The sequence below is a fragment of the Panulirus ornatus genome, chromosome 7, assembly GCF_036320965.1.
Source record: "Panulirus ornatus isolate Po-2019 chromosome 7, ASM3632096v1, whole genome shotgun sequence".
NCBI lineage: Eukaryota > Metazoa > Arthropoda > Malacostraca > Decapoda > Palinuridae > Panulirus > Panulirus ornatus.
The window spans coordinates 8,642,582-8,659,371 of NC_092230.1; the positions used below are offsets into that span (position 1 = coordinate 8,642,582).

At 42.7% G+C, this 16,790-nt stretch overlaps 1 protein-coding gene across 2 annotated transcripts in view; it reads right to left on the bottom strand.

The window, feature by feature from the left end:
• Positions 1–16,790, bottom strand: part of LOC139749408 (astacin-like) — a 60,509-nt gene that overhangs the window by 14,645 nt on the left and 29,074 nt on the right. Inside the window, exons 1-3 of one of the 2 annotated variants that reach the window (XM_071663238.1) lie at positions 9,312–9,395; positions 7,530–7,665; positions 7,288–7,363 (exon numbers count right to left, since the gene is read on the bottom strand). In XM_071663238.1, coding sequence (XP_071519339.1) covers positions 7,288–7,363; positions 7,530–7,665; positions 9,312–9,313 — 214 coding nt within the window. In that variant the 5' untranslated portion in view covers positions 9,314–9,395. Of the gene's footprint in view, positions 1–7,287; positions 7,364–7,529; positions 7,666–9,311; positions 9,396–16,790 lie in introns of those variants that run through there. The other variant, XM_071663239.1, reaches the window with a different exon arrangement.

Sequence of the window (16,790 nt, forward strand, 5' to 3'; positions counted from 1 at the left end):
GGAACCATGGAAGCGGAAGTGGATCATAGGGTGGGGGAGGGGGCGAAAATTCTGGGGGCCTTGAAGAATGTGTGGAAGTCGAGAACATTATCTCGGAAAGCAAAAATGGGTATGTTTGAAGGAATAGTGGTTCCAACAATGTTGTATGGTTGTGAGGCGTGGGCTATGGATAGAGTTGTGCGCAGGAGGATGGATGTGCTGGAAATGAGATGTTTGAGGACAATGTGTGGTGTGAGGTGGTTTGATCGAGTGAGTAACGTAAGGGTAAGAGAGATGTGTGGAAATAAAAAGAGCGTGGTTGAGAGAGCAGAAGAGGGTGTTTTGAAGTGGTTTGGGCACATGGAGAGAATGAGTGAGGAAAGATTGACCAAGAGGATATATGTGTCGGAGGTGGAGGGAACGAGGAGAAGAGGGAGACCAAATTGGAGGTGGAAAGATGGAGTGAAAAAGATTTTGTGTGATCGGGGCCTGAACATGCAGGAGGGTGAAAGGAGGGCAAGGAATAGAGTGAATTGGAGCGATGTGGTATACCGGGGTTGACGTGTTGTCAGTGGATTGAATCAAGGCATGTGAAGCGTCTGGGGTAAACCATGGAAAGCAGTGTAAGTATGTATATTTGCATGTGTGGACGTATGTATATACATGTGTATGGGGGGGGGGGGGGGCCATTTCTTTCTTTCGTCTGTTTCCTTGCGCTACCTCGCAAACGCGGGAGGCAGCGACAAAGTATAATAATAATAATAAAAATATATATATATATATATATTTTATTATTATTATTATACTTTGTCGCTGTCTCCCGCGTTTGCGAGGTAGCGCAAGGAAACAGACGAAAGAAATGGCCCAACCCCCCCCATACACATGTATATACATACGTCCACACACGCAAATATACATACCTACACAGCTTTCCATGGTTTACCCCAGACGCTTCACATGCCTTGATTCAATCCACTGACAGCACATCAACCCCGGTATACCACATCGCTCCAATTCACTCTATTCCTTGCCCTCCTTTCACCCTCCTGCATGTTCAGGCCCCGATCACACAAAATCTTTTTCAATCCATCTTTCCACCTCCAATTTGGTCTCCCTCTTCTCCTCGTTCCCTCCACCTCTGACACATATATCCTCTTGGTCAATCTTTCCTCACTCATTCTCTCCATGTGCCCAAACCACTTCAAAACACCCTCTTCTGCTCTCTCAACCACGCTCTTTTTATTTCCACACATCTCTCTTACCCTTACGTTACTCACTCGATCAAACCACCTCACACCACACATTGTCCTCAAACATCTCATTTCCAGCACATCCATCCTCCTCCGCATAACTCTATCCATAGCCCACGCCTCGCAACCATACAACATTGTTGGAACCACTATTCCTTCAAACATACCCATTTTTGCTTTCCGAGATAATGTTCTCAACTTCCACACATTCTTCAAGGCCCCCAGAATTTTCGCCCCCTCCCCCACCCTATGATCCACTTCCGCTTCCATGGTTCCATCCGCTGCCAGATCCACTCCCAGATATCTAAAACACTTCACTTCCTCCAGTTTTTCTCCATTCAAACTCACCTCCCAATTGACTTGACCCTCAACCCTACTGTACCTAATAACCTTGCTCTTATTCACATTTACTCTTAACTTTCTTCTTCCACACACTTTACCAAACTCAGTCACCAGCTTCTGTAGTTTCTCACATGAATCAGCCACCAGCGCTGTATCATCAGCGAAGAACAACTGACTCACTTCCCAAGCTCTCTCATCCCCAACAGACTTCATACTTGCCCCTCTTTCCAAAACTCTTGCATTTACCTCCCTAACAACCCCATCCATAAACAAATTAAACAACCATGGAGACATCACACACCCCTGCCACAAACCTACATTCACTGAGAACCAATCACTTTCCTCTCTTCCTACACGTACACATGCCTTACATCCTCGATAAAAACTTTTCACTGCTTCTAACAACTTTCCTCCCACACCATATATCCTTAATACCTTCCACAGAGCATCTCTATCAACTCTATCATATGCCTTCTCCAGATCCATAAATGCTACATACAAATCCATTTGCTTTTCTAAGTATTTCTCACATACATATATATATATATATATATATATATATATATATATATATATATATATATATATATATATATATATATTGCAAGAGTTTTGGAAAGAGGGGCAAGTATGAAGTCTGTTGGGGATGAGAGAGCTTGGGAAGTGAGTCAGTTGTTGTTCGCTGATGATACAGCACTGGTGGCTGATTCATGTGAGAAACTGCAGAAGCTGGTGACTGAGTTTGGTAAAGTGTGTGAAAGAAGAAAGTTAAGAGTAAATGTGAATAAGAGCAAGGTTATTAGGTACAGTAGGGTTGAGGGTTGAGGGTCAAGTCAATTGGGAGGTAAGTTTGAACGGAGAAAAACTGGAGGAAGTAAAGTGTTTTAGATATCTGGGAGTGGATCTGGCAGCAGATGGAACCATGGAAGCGGAAGTGAATCATAGGGTGGGGGAGGGGGCGAAAATCCTGGGAGCCTTGAAGAATGTGTGGAAGTCGAGAACATTATCTCGGAAAGCAAAAATGGGTATGTTTGAAGGAATAGTGGTTCCAACAATGTTGTATGGTTGCGAGGCGTGGGCTATGGATAGAGTTGTGCGGAGGAGGGTGGATGTGCTGGAAATGAGATGTTTGAGGACAATGTGTGGTGTGAGGTGGTTTGATCGAGTGAGTAATGTAAGGGTAAGAGAGATGTGTGGAAATAAAAAGAACGTGGTTGAGAGAGCAGAAGAGGGTGTTTTGAAATGGTTTGGACACATGGAGAGAATGAGTGAGGAAAGATTGACCAAGAGGATATATGTGTCGAAGGTGGAGGGAACGAGGAGAAGTGGGAGACCAAATTGGAGGTGGAAAGATGGATTGAAAAAGATTTTGTGTGATCGGGGCCTGAACATGCAGGAGGGTGAAAGGCGGGCAAGGAATAGAGTGAATTGGATCGATGGGGTATACCGGGGTTGACGTGCTGTCAGTGGATTGAATCAGGGCATGTGAAGCGTCTGGGTTAAACCATGGAAAGTTGTGTGGGGCCTGGATGTGGAAAGGGAGCTGTGGTTTCGGGCATTTATTGCGTGACAGCTGGAGACTGAGTATGAACGAATGGGGCCTTTGTTGTCTTTTCCTAGTGCTACCTCGCACACATGAGGGGGGAGGGGGATGGTATTCCATGTGTCGCGAGGTGGCGATGGGAATGAATAGGGGCAGACAGTGTGAATTGTGTGCATGGGTATATATGTATGTGTCTGTGTGTGTATATATATGTGTACATTGAGATGTATAGGTATGTATATTTGCGTGTGTGGGCATGTGTGTGTGTACATTGTGTATGGGGGTGGGTTGTGCCATTTCTTTCGTCTGTTTCCTTGCGCTACCTCGCAAACGCAGGAGACAGCGACAAAGCAAAATAAAATATATATATATATATATATATATATATATATATATATATATATATATATATATATATTTATTTTTTTTTATTATACTTTGTCGCTGTCTCCCGTGTTTGCGAGGTAGCGCAAGGAAACAGACGAAAGAAATGCCCCCCCCCCCCATACACATGTATATACATACGTCCACACACGCAAATATACATACCTACACAGCTTTCCATGGTTTACCCCAGACGCTTCACATGCCGTGATTCAATCCACTGACAGCACGTCAACCCCGGTATACCACATCGCTCCAATTCACTCTATTCCTTGCCCTCCTTTCACCCTCCTGCATGTTCAGGCCCCGATCACACAAAATCTTTTTCACTCCATCTTTCCACCTCCAATTTGGTCTCCCTCTTCTCCTCGTTCCCTCCACCTCCGACACATATATCCTCTTGGTCAATCTTTCCTCACTCATTCTCTCCATGTGCCCAAACCACTTCAAAACACCCTCTTCTGCTCTCTCAACCACGCTCTTTTTATTTCCACACATCTCTCTTACCCTTACGTTACTCACTCGATCAAACCACCTCACACCACACATTGTCCTCAAACATCTCATTTCCAGCACATCCATCCTCCTGCGCACAACTCTATCCATAGCCCACGCCTCGCAACCATACAACATATATACATATATATATATATATATATATATATATATATATATATATATATATGGCTCAGATTGGGGAAGAGCAGTGTGGTTTCAGAAGTGGTAGAGGATGTGTGGATCAGGTGTTTGCTTTGAAGAATGTATGTGAGAAATACTTAGAAAAGCAAATGGATTTGTATGTAGCATTTATGGATCTGGAGAAGGCATATGATAGAGTTGATAGAGATGCTCTGTGGAAGGTATTAAGAATATATGGTGTGGGAGGCAAGTTGTTAGAAGCAGTGAAAAGTTTTTATCGAGGATGTAAGGTATGTGTACGTGTAGGAAGAGAGGAGAGTGATTGGTTCTCAGTGAATGTAGGTTTGCGGCAGGGGTGTGTGATGTCTCCATGGTTGTTTAATTTGTTTATGGATGGGGTTGTTAGGGAGGTAAATGCAAGAGTCTTGGAAAGAGGGGCAAGTATGAAGTCTGTTGGGGATGAGAGAGCTTGGGAAGTGAGTCAGTTGTTGTTCGCTGATGATACAGCGCTGGTGGCGGATTCATGTGAGAAACTGCAGAAGCTGGTGACGGAGTTTGGTAAAGTGTGTGGAAGAAGAAAGTTAAGAGTAAATGTGAATAAGAGCAAGGTTATTAGGTACAGTAGGGTTGAGGGTCAAGTCAATTGGGAGGTGAGTTTGAATGGAGAAAAACTGGAGGAAGTGAAGTGTTTTAGATATCTGGGAGTGGATCTGTCAGCGGATGGAACCATGGAAGCGGAAGTGGATCATAGGGTGGGGGAGGGGGCGAAAATTTTGGGAGCCTTGAAAAATGTGTGGAAGTCGAGAACATTATCCCGGAAAGCAAAAATGGGTATGTTTGAAGGAATAGTAGTTCCAACAATGTTGTATGGTTGCGAGGCGTGGGCTATGGATAGAGTTGTGCGCAGGAGGATGGATGTGCTGGAAATGAGATGTTTGAGGACAATGTGTGGTGTGAGGTGGTTTGATCGAGTAAGTAACGTAAGGGTAAGAGAGATGTGTGGAAATAAAAAGAGCGTGGTTGAGAGAGCAGAAGAGGGTGTTTTGAAATGGTTTGGGCACATGGAGAGAATGAGTGAGGAAAGATTGACCAAGAGGATATATGTGTCGGAGGTGGAGGGAACGAGGAGAAGAGGGAGACCAAATTGGAGGTGGAAAGATGGAGTGAAAAAGATTTTGTGTGATCGGGGCCTGAACATGCAGGAGGGTGAAAGGAGGGCAAGGAATAGAGTGAATTGGAGCGATGTGGTATACAGGGGTTGACGTGCTGTCAGTGGATTGAATCAAGGCATGTGAAGCGTCCGGGGTAAACCATGGAAAGCTGTGTAGGTATGTATATTTGCGTGTGTGGACGTGTGTATGTACATGTGTATGGGGAGGGTTGGGCCATTTCTTTCGTCTGTTTCCTTGCGCTACCTCGCAAACGCGGGAGACAGCGACAAAGTATAAAAAAGAAAAAAAAAAAAAAAAATATATATATATATATATATATATATATATATATATATATATATATATATATATATATATATATCAATGAATGTCATTGGAAAACGATTTTTTTGCAATGCTATAAACATATTCAATTTCTTCACAAGCATTTAGAAGCGCTAATTCTGAGTCGTTTCGAAAAATAGTAAATGGATACATCAACTTGGGCAGGTTTTCTATACACTTAAAACTTAAGATATGATCTCATTATCAGATTATCCAAAAAGATCAATGAATTATTGACTTCAATCCTAAAGACTAAACACCGTACCATTAATATGTTTCCAAATTTTTAATTTGAAGAGGTAATACCTCATTGACATTCTCAATTTCAGATTCAAAATTTCAGTTTTTTAGCATATTTTGTTCAAGTGGGAAACGTTAGCATGAAAATTATTTTTTTTTTTCAATACTGTCTCTACAAATTTCCTTGAAGAATGTTTATTCGTTGTTTTGATAATTTCCCCAGGAATTGATTAAGGATAACATCTTAGGACCCACAAGTTTAATGAGCAAAATGACTTTTTCTCTTCACTATTGTCTTATGTATGTTAGGTAGTTCTCTGAGGCTGAAAAGAGAAATGATTACTGAAATGTGTTTACCCGGCAAAGGAGAACACGAGTTTTAGGTCGAGAGAGATTACTGTGCAGTAGAGGAATATGGTACACACTTGTGTACTTCTTTCTTCTTATTGTATCAGGATATGCGCCTTGCATATTGATCACCTCAACAAAAAAAAAGCTGGATTTCTATGAATGAATTACTTCAAGCGAAACAGCAGTATATCTTAATCGTTAGCTCAAGATTTCCATAGAAATCGTGGTTTATAATTGTTGTAATCGAAGTATCGGTGAGGTCAAGTCTTTCGCCATTACCTGAAGAAAGGGTTACCCTATTCCTGCTACGCTCCTGGAGGCAAACGTCTTATTAGGTCCATTCAATTTTTTTTATTTTTTTATCTAGTTACAAAACAAATTGTATTCCGTATGATTATCGTGACAGCTTTTGATTCCTCTGCATAAACCTGTTTAGCGAGGTCGTGATGAAAAACCTTACGAGACAAAAGAACTTTAGGTCAACATTTGGGTTTAATTTCTGTGGAGATGTGTGTCAGGTATTCTAAGGTAACTCATGCCAATATTCAAATTCATTCTATCATTTACCGGTCCACTATTTTTTTCCCATGATAAGTTATATATATTTAAAAAGTGGACATGAAATCATTATTTTACTCATGATACTGACACTGTAAACTATATGATTTTGTTATTTTGGGTGCAGTGCAGATGGGCCCCTAATTCTATAGACCCCAAGGAGGTACCACATATGGTATAGTAACATGAGCATGGTCTTATATCCCCCCTTATGTTACCCAAGTGTTCACTAGTGCGTTATTACTTTATTTTGTACATAACATATTGGATATCGTTTCCAAAAAGAATGTTTACATCAGTTCGCCCCCCAAAACTGATAAATTGTTTTATATTTCTTAAGGATTAAAGTGAAGGTGCTTTTTGGTTGTCAGAGATCCTAACCTGTACATTGTGGCCATGTTTGTGCCCGTACAGTACCTGTGAGAGTGGCATAAAGTTGTCAGTAGCTACTGGAAAGTACTTTCACCACATTAGGCTTGAATAAAGGAGTAACGAAGACACTTACCCACTGCAGAGAACACGTAAGGGACGACGCCTCCCGTCCATAGATAGTTCTCCCCCAAGATGGCTGCTCGCTCCTCCTGGACAAATTGCGAGTGATTATTGTTCTGTGTGAGCTAACTTTCCAAGACGTAGTAAACCAAATGAATATTTACTTCAGACGTTTATATTTCCAGGATCAGTGCATTGTTACAAGAAACTATACAAGGTAGGTGTTAAAGAGGCCCTACAGATGGCCGTAGTTACCCCAGGTTTCTGTCCAGCGACGCCCTTGATGTCGCCCTCGAACATTCCCGGGTTGTAGAGGGCTCGCGCCGCTTCAGGCACGACGGGCGAGGAGGCGGCTGCCGCCACCAGGATCGCTAGCGCTACCACACACAACCTGCATCATGACCACCATCATGAACTCTTTATACTAAATATTAAGACTATGCTTCCTCACTGTGTCTGGTAAAGACTTTCCTAACGTGGGATAATTGATAATGACATACGTTCAGCACAGAAATGGTAAACGTACCTGGGTAGGGAGGAGTTAATCAGCGTTTCTGGTGTTATGGAAGGTGTAAGCTATCAGAATAATGAACCAGGATACTGAGAGATGTGTTGTACAGGCTGTTTCACACGGCAGAAGTCGCAAAAGTCTGAGGAGGGGTCTCCTGGTCACTGACTTTAACTGAATTGCGTTAGAGTTATGGTGGTTGGAAAGTTAATATTAATTCGGTACTAATGATGTAGCCTGTATAAACTAGTGATTCCAGTATGATGGAGCCACCCGTCTGTTCCTGCGACATGAACGTCATTAATATGGGTGTACTTAAGGGGAAGTTGGCGACGCTTGCTGCAGCGACAGAGCGCTCATTGGGTCATCTGTATGTTCCGTGATCTTTTTCTACATTCTCGTTAGAGTCTCGGTTTAAAATTACTGTATGCCGAATGGTCGTTCATGTCTAGATTTAACATGCGAAATTTCACATTTCCTTACGTTGCTTTAGTTTGCAGGTAGATAGCATATACCCTGGAATTTTATATTATTTATTAAAGAGATATCAGCGGTTCCATCATGTACTAAAGAATGAAATACGCAGCTGTATTAGAAAAAGAAAACGTAAATCAGCGTTGTTCAATTAGTTCCCTAAAAATTATTGACAAAGGCCGAACGCAGGAGTCGAGCATTTACTAGTGTATGAACGAGTGCTTAAATGTACGTAGTCTTTACTTACACTTCAAAATAATAGCAGTATTTTTTTTTTAGTGATAATTTTGAGGCTGTGCTTCCCATCCAGTAATATGGTTAGGAGTGATGTGACCTTGATGGTCAATACACAGGACAATACATCAGGACAGTTCAATACACCAGGACAAGAGCGAGAAGGTAGATAGGCAGGTTAAGGTGATGCCTGAGATTTAAGGGAAGATTGCTTAACGTACGTGACATGACAGAAGTGGATTGTGTGATGGCAGAGGTAATGTGCAGGGAACAACCTCTCTTATTTTGATTCTCATTTGATTTTCTGGCCGCAAGTTCCATTCGTCGACCAAAGCCGGAAAAGACTTACATGTAGTACACTTTTTTAAACTTTTATTCCGTAATGGGCAAACTGAATCGTCTCGCATCAGCGTGAAAATCTAACCAACTTGTTCAAGAAAGTGAATGGTAGAAAGGTGAAGCACTTGGCAGCCTACTAGTATATCATTCTCCGAATGCTTTATCAAATCTGATAAGAATTAACTCTATTTCTGTACTTTAACGCAATCAAATAATTCTTAATTCTACCAATATCAGGAAGCACCAGTTACAGGGAATCATAGTGGGTGTTAAGAGTACCGTTGTATTTGTATTGACACATGAGATAGACGGAATACATACAGTAATACTGGCATCATTACCTACTCATTGAACATATTTTCCGACACAAAGCAGGAGGGCGGAAGACTCACGCTATCAAGCCAGTTTCAAACACACACACACACACAAGAGGAGAACTACAAGTCGTGAAGACTTGTTAAGGTGGTCGAGTCAATACTTACATGATGAGAGTTACTAGAGAGAATGACTTGTCTGGTGACCGAAGGCCTACTTTATACTACACGAACCCTCCTCCCCTCCACCTCACCTTACCCCGTCCTACCGACTCCCTTAGGAATGCCTACCCATAGCCACCCCCTGTTAACCAGCCCCCTCCTTCCTTACCATAGCCTCCCTATGTCCGCCCCCCAAGATCTGCCGTATCATCTCCCCCCCATGAAGATCTCACCCCGGAGCGACCCACCACTCAGATGAAGGGGAAGAAAAGCTTGCAGGAAGTCGATCCATAATGATGCCCTACGGTTGATGAAGTACATCAGGTGGTGTTTCTTCCACAGGTATCCACACTTTCAAACATAGGAGCATCCTTGCTTGCATTCACATTGAAGAAGAAGAAAAAAAAAAAGAATGTGTACAGAAAGTATCATCTTACATCCATGGCAATGTTGGCTTCAAGCTGATGTCTCTCTCAGCCATAAAGGTGGAAATGTTACGCACTTTGTGGCTGTCTGGGAGTTGACAGCTGGTCGGTGAACTTGCGAAGGCCAGTAGGCCCCTCTCAGAATCTGATTGAGTAATTGATTAAGGTCGTGAGAAATACTTCCCACGCATTCCTCACGTGTCGTAGAAGGCGACTAAAGGGGACGGGAGCGGGTGGGGGGGGGGCAGGAAACCCTCCCCTCCTTGTATTTTAACTTTCTAAAAGGGGAAACAGAAGAAGGAGTCACGCGGGGAGTGCTCATCCTCCTCGAAGGCTCAGACTGGGGTGTCTAAATGAGTGTGAATGTAACCAAGATGAGAAAAAAGTAGAGATAGGTAGTATGTTTGTGGAAAGGAACCTGGATGTTTTGGCTCTGAGTGAAACGAAGCTCAAGGGTAAAGGGGAAGAGTGGTTTGGGAATGTCTTGGGAGTAAAGTCAGGGGTTAGTGAGAGGACAAGAGCAAGGGAAGGAGTAGCACTACTCCTGAAATAGGAGTGGTGGGAGTATGTGATAAATTGTAAGAAAGTAAACTCTAGATTGATATGGGTAAAACTGAAAGTTGATGGAGAGAGATGGGTGATTATTGGTGCATATGCACCTGGGCATGAGAAGAAAGATCATGAGAGGCAAGTGTTTTGGGAGCAGCTGAATGAATGTGTTAGTAGTTTTGATGCACGAGACCGGGTTATAGTGATGGGTGATTTGAATGCAAAGGTGAGTAATGTGGCAGTTGAGGGAATAATTGGTATACATGGGGTGTTCAGTGTTGTAAATCGAAATGGTGAAGAGCTTGTAGATTTATGTGCTGAAAAAGGACTGGTGATAGGGAATACCTGGTTTGAAAAGAGAGATATACATAAGTATACGTATGTAAGTAGGAGAGATGGCCAGAGAGCGTTATTGGATTACGTGTTAATTGATAGGCGTGCGAAAGAGAGACTTTTGGATGTTAATGTGCTGAGAGGTGCAACTGGAGGGATGCCTGATCATTATCTTGTGGAGGCAAAGGTGAAGATTTGTAGAGGTTTTCAGAAAAGAAGGGAGAATGTTGGGGTTAAGAGAGTGGTGAGAGTAAGTGAACTTGGGAAGGAGACTTGTGTGAGGAAGTACCAGGAGAGACTGAGTACAGAATGGAAAAAGGTGAGAACAAAGGAGATAAGGGGAGTGGGGGAGGAATGGGATGTATTTAGGGAATCAGTGATGGCTTGTGCAAAAGATGCTTGTGGCATGAGAAGCGTGGGAGGTGGGCAGATTAGAAATGGTAGTGAGTGGTGGGATGAAGAAGTAAGATTATTAGCGAAAGAGAAGAGAGAGGCATTTGGACGATTTTTACAGGGAAATAATGCAAATGAGTGGGAGATGTATAAAAGAAAGAGGCAGGAGGTCAAGAGAAAGGTGCTAGAGGTGAAAAAGATGGCAAATGAGAGTTGGGGTGAGAGAGTATCATTAAATCTTAGGTAGAATAAAAAGATGTTTTGGAAAGAGGTAAATAAAGTGCGGAAGACAAGGGAACAGATGGGAACTTCAGTGAAGGGGGCTAATGGGGAGGTGATAACAAGTAGTGGTGATGTGAGGAGATTGAGTGAGTATTTTGAAGGTTTGTTGAATGTGTTTGATGATAGAGTGGCAGATATAGGGTGTTTTGGTCGAGGTGGTGTGCAAAGTGAGAGGGCTAGGGAGAATGATTTGGTAAACAAAGAGGTAGTGAAAGCTTTGCGGAAGATGAAAGCCGGCAAGGCAGCAGGTTTGGATGGTATTGCTCTGGAATTTATAAAAATAAAGGGGGGTGACTGTATTGTTGACTGGTTGGTAAGGTTATTTAATGTATGTATGACTCATGGTGAGGTGCCTGAAGATTGGCGGAATGCCTGCATAGTGCCATTGTACAAAGGCAAAGGGGACAAAGGTGAGTGCTCAAATTACAGAGGTATAAGTTTGTTGAGTATTCCTGGTAAATTATATGGGAGGGTATTGATTGAGAGGGTGAAGGCATGTACAGAGCATCAGATTGGGGAAGAGCAGTGTGGTTTCAGAAGTGGTAGAGGATGTGTGGATCAGGTGTTTGCTTTGAAGAATGTATGTGAGAAATACTTAGAAAAGCAAATGGATTTGTATGTAGCATTTATGGATCTGGAGAAGGCATATGATAGAGTTGATAGAGATGCTCTGTGGAAGGTATTAAGAATATATGGTGTGGGAGGCAAGATGTTAGAAGCAGTGAAAAGTTTTTATCGAGGATGTAAGGCATGTGTACGTGTAGGAAGAGAGAAAGTGATTGGTTCTCAGTGAATGTAGGTTTGCGGCAGGGGTGTGTGATGTCTCCATGGTTGTTTAATTTGTTTATGGATGGGGTTGTTAGGAGGTGAATGCAAGAGTTTTGGAAAGAGGGGCAAGTATGCAGTCTGTTGTGGATCAAAGAGCGTGGGAAGTGAGTCAGTTGTTGTTCGCTGATGATACAGCGCTGGTGGCTGATTCATGTGAGAAACTGCAGAAGCTGGTGACTGAGTTTGGTAAAAAGTGTGAGAGAAGAAAGTTGAGAGTAAATGTGAATAAGAGCAAGGTTATTAGGTACAGTAGGGTTGAGGGCCAAGTCAACTTGGAGGTAAGTTTGAATGGAGAAAAACTGGAGGAAGTGAAGTGTTTTAGATATTTGGGAGTAGATTTGGCAGCGGATGGAACCATGGAAGCGGAAGTGAATCATAGGGTGGGGGAGGGGGCGAAAATTCTGGGAGCGTTGAAGAATGTGTGGAAGTCGAGAACATTATCTCGGAAAGCAAAAATGGGTATGTTTGAAGGAATAGTGGTTCCAACAATGTTGTATGGTTGCGAGGCGTGGGCTATGGATAGAGTTGTGCGGAGGAGGGTGGATGTGCTAGAAATGAGATGTTTGAGGACAATATGTAGTGTGAGGTGGTTTGATCGAGTAAGTAATAATAGGGTAAGAGAGATGTGTGGTAATAAAAAGAGTGTGGTTGAGAGAGCAGAAGAGGGTGTTTTGAATGGTTCGGTCACATGGAGAGAATGAGTGAGGAAAGATTGACCAAGAGGATATATGTGTCAGAGGTGGAGGGAACGAGGAGAAGTGGGAGACCAAATTGGAGGTGGAAAGATGGAGTGAAAAAGATTTTGAGTGATCGGGGCCTGAACATGCAGGAGGGTGAAAGGTGTGCAAGGAATAGAGTGAATTGGAACGATGTGGTATACCGGGGCCGACGTGCTGTCAATGGATTGAACCAGGGCATGTGAAGCGTCTGGGGTAAACCATGGAAAGTTGTGTGGGGCCTGGATGTGGAAAGGGAGCTGTGGTTTCGGTGCATTATTACATGACAGCTAGAGACTGAGTGTGAACGAATGGGGCCTTTGTTGTCTTTTCCTAGCGCTACCTCGCACACATGAGGGGGGAGGAGATTGTTATTACATGTGTGGCGGGGTGGCGATGGAATGAATAAAGGCAGACAGTATGAATTATGTACACGTGTATATATGTATATGTCTGTGTGTGTATATACATGTATACGTTGAGATGTATAGGTATGTATATTTGCGTGTGTGGACGTGTATGTATATACATGTGTATGTGGGTGGGTTGGGCCATTCTTTCGTCTGTTTCCTTGCGCTACCTCGCAAACGCGGGAGACAGCGACAAAGCAAAATGAATAAACAAATAAAATAAATAAATAAATATATATATATATATATATATATATATATATATATATATATATATATATAAGGCTCCAGTCACGGCCAAAAGTCCACATCAAGCAAGCCCGGGCCTTAATTACAATATAGAGAAATATGAAACGGGAAAAGACATGGGGAAAGTATTTATGAATTTTTGAGAAAGTGAAAAACTGTCTTTTGAAATGTGCCAGGTCATAGTTATTGGAAAACACATGAGAAAGTGGAAAGTTCCAAACCTTCGACTGGTAGGGAAAGAAGCAGTTGTCAAAACGGCCCGCCCTTGAGTTACTGATGGCCACACAGTTATGTGACGCAGCAGCTTGCCGAGTATTGCGTGGTCTAGCTACTGGTGGGGGGCACTTAAGCAGCCAATTCTCGGGAGCAAAAATCAAAGTAATACCTATAGAAGAGGGAATGTAAACCAATACTGCAGCGTATAGCAAGGGGGTCAGTTTGGAAGTTAGCCTGGGACAGTTTATAAGGAGGACCGGTTTCGACTCAGCCATGTCAAGTAAGGATGCAGAGCTAGAACCAACCACCCCAGATGTGAGAGCAGTACTCCATACAAGGACGAATCAATCCCTTGTATAAACTGAGCAAGTGTTCAGAAGAGAAGAAATTTCGAAATCTAAACAGGACACCCAGTTACTTAGCGGCAGACTTAGCTGTTCTTGTAATTTGGGGCTTCTGAGAAAAAGTGGACGTTATATTAATACCAAGTTTGTTCACCGAGTCAAGACGTGGAATTACAGAAATGTCAAAGGAGAGACGAGAGTTGTGAGGAGTTTTCGATAGGTAGAAGGTTTTGTCTACCCCACAGAGATATACTGCCTCAAATCTGAGTTTATTGAGGAAGCTGTGTCAAGACGAGATGCAGATCAAGTGACAGAAGAGGGACGAGATCTGAAGGATGTCGGTGAATGTAGTGTTGAGTCGTCAGCGTGTGAGTAAATCCGATTATTTGTGGAGGAGAGGAAATCGTTGAAAAAAGGAAAAAAAAAAAAAAAAGGGAAACAGGACAAAACCTTGAGGGACAACGTTGTTGATGGAAAAAAAGGGTGGAGGCTGATCAATCAACAATTACAAAGATAAGGTTCTCCCTTTGCAAATATTCTTCATCGCTCCCACAGCCTTCGCCACCTCCCCCATCCTATGACTAGCTTCCTCTTCTATGGTTCCATTCGCTGCAAAGTTCACTCCCAGAAACACTTCATTTCCTCCAATTTTCCTCCTTTCAAGTACATCCCAACAAACGTGTCCCTCAGTCCTGCTGAACCGAACAACCTTGCTTTTGTTCACATTTGCTCTCAACTTTCTCCATTCACACACTTTTCCAAACTCAGTCACCAACTTCTGCAGTTTCTCACTCGAATCAGCCACCAGTGCTGTACCATCAACGAGCCATCACTGACGCACGTCCCAGGCCCTCTCATTTACAACAGAATACTCGTCCCTCTCTCCAAGACAAATCAAACAACCATGGTGACATCACACACTCCTGCCACAGACCGACCTTTACCGAGAACCATTCACTCTCCTCTTTTCCTACTCGTTCACATGCCTTACATCCTTGATGAAAACTTCTCTACTTCTAGCAGCTTACCTCCCACACCATACATTCTTAATAACTTCCACAAAGCATTTCTATCAACCCTATCATATGCCTTCTCCAGATCCATAAATGCTACATACAAATCCATCTGTTTTTCTAAGTATTTCTCTAATACATTCTTACATACATTCTTCAAAGCAAAAATCTAATCCACGCATCCTCTATCACTTCTGAAACCACACTGCTCTTCCCCAGTCTGATGCTCGATACATGTCTTCACTCTCTGTCAATACCCTCCCATATAATTTCCCAGGAATACTCATAACTTATACCTCTGTAATTTGAACACTCCCCTTTATCCCCTTTGCCTTTGTACATTGCCACTATGCATGCATTCCGCCAATCCTCAGGCACTTCACCATGATCCATACTTACAATGAATATACTTACCAACCAATCAACAACACAATCACCTCCTTTCCTAATAGATTTAAATCTAAAAAGAGAGATATACACAAGTATACGTATGTAAGTAGGAGAGATTGTCAGAGAGCGTTATTGGATTACGTGTTAATTGATAGGCGTGTGAAAGAGAGACTTTTGGATGTTAATGTGCTGAGAGGGCTAACTGGAGGGATGTCTGATCATTATCTTGTGGAGGCGAAGATGAAGATTTGTAGAGGTTTTCAAAAAAGGGGAGAGAATGTTGGTGAAGAGAGTAGTGAGAGTAAGTGAGCTTGGAAAGGAGACATGTGAGAAAGTACCAGGAGAGATTGAGTGCAGAATGGAAAAAGGTGAGAGTAAATGACGTAAGGGGAGTGGGGGAGGAATGGCATGTATTCAAGGAAGCAGTGATGGCTTGCGCAAAAGATGCCTGTGGCATGAGAAAGGTGGGAGGTGGGCAGATTAGAAAGGGTAGTGAGTGGTGGGATGAAGAAGTAAGATTGTTAGTGAAAGAAGAGATTTTTTGGAAGGAAGTATTGCAAATGACTCGGTGATGTATAAAAGAAAGAGGCAGGAGGTCAAGAGAAGTGTGCAAGAGGTGAAAAACAGGGCAGATGAGAGTTGGGGTGAGAGAATATCATTAATCTTTAGGGAGAAGAAAGAGATGTTTTGGAAGGAGGTAAATAAAGTGCGTAAGACAAGAGAACAAATGGGAACATCGGTGAAGGGGGCTAATGGGGAGGTAATAACAAGCAGTGGGGAAGTGAGAAGGAGATGGAGTGAGTATTTTGAGGGTTTGTTGAATGTGTTTGATGATAGTGGCTGATATAGGGTGTTTTGGTCGAGGTGGTGTGCGAAGAGAGGGTCAGGGAGAATGGTTTGGTGAACAGAGAAGAGGTAGTAAAAACTTTGCGGAAGATGAAAGCCGACAAGGCGGTGGCTTTGGATGGTGTTGCAGGGGAATTTACTAAAAAAGGGGGTGAATGTGTTGTTGACTGGTTGGTTAGGATAGTCAGTGTATGTATGGTTCATGGTGAAGTGCCTAAGGATTGGCGGAGTGCATGCATTGTGCCATTGTACAAAGGCAAAGGGGATAAAGGTGAGTGTCCAAATTACAGAGGTGTAAGTTTGTTGAGTATTCCTGGGAAATTATATGGGAGGGTATTGATAGAGAGTAAAGGCATGTACAGAGCATCAGATTGGGGAAGAGCAGTGTGATTTCAGAAGCGGTAGAGGATGTGTGGATCAGGTGTTTGCTTTGAAAAATGTATGTGAGAAATACTTAGAAACGCAAATGGATTCGTATATAGCATTTATGG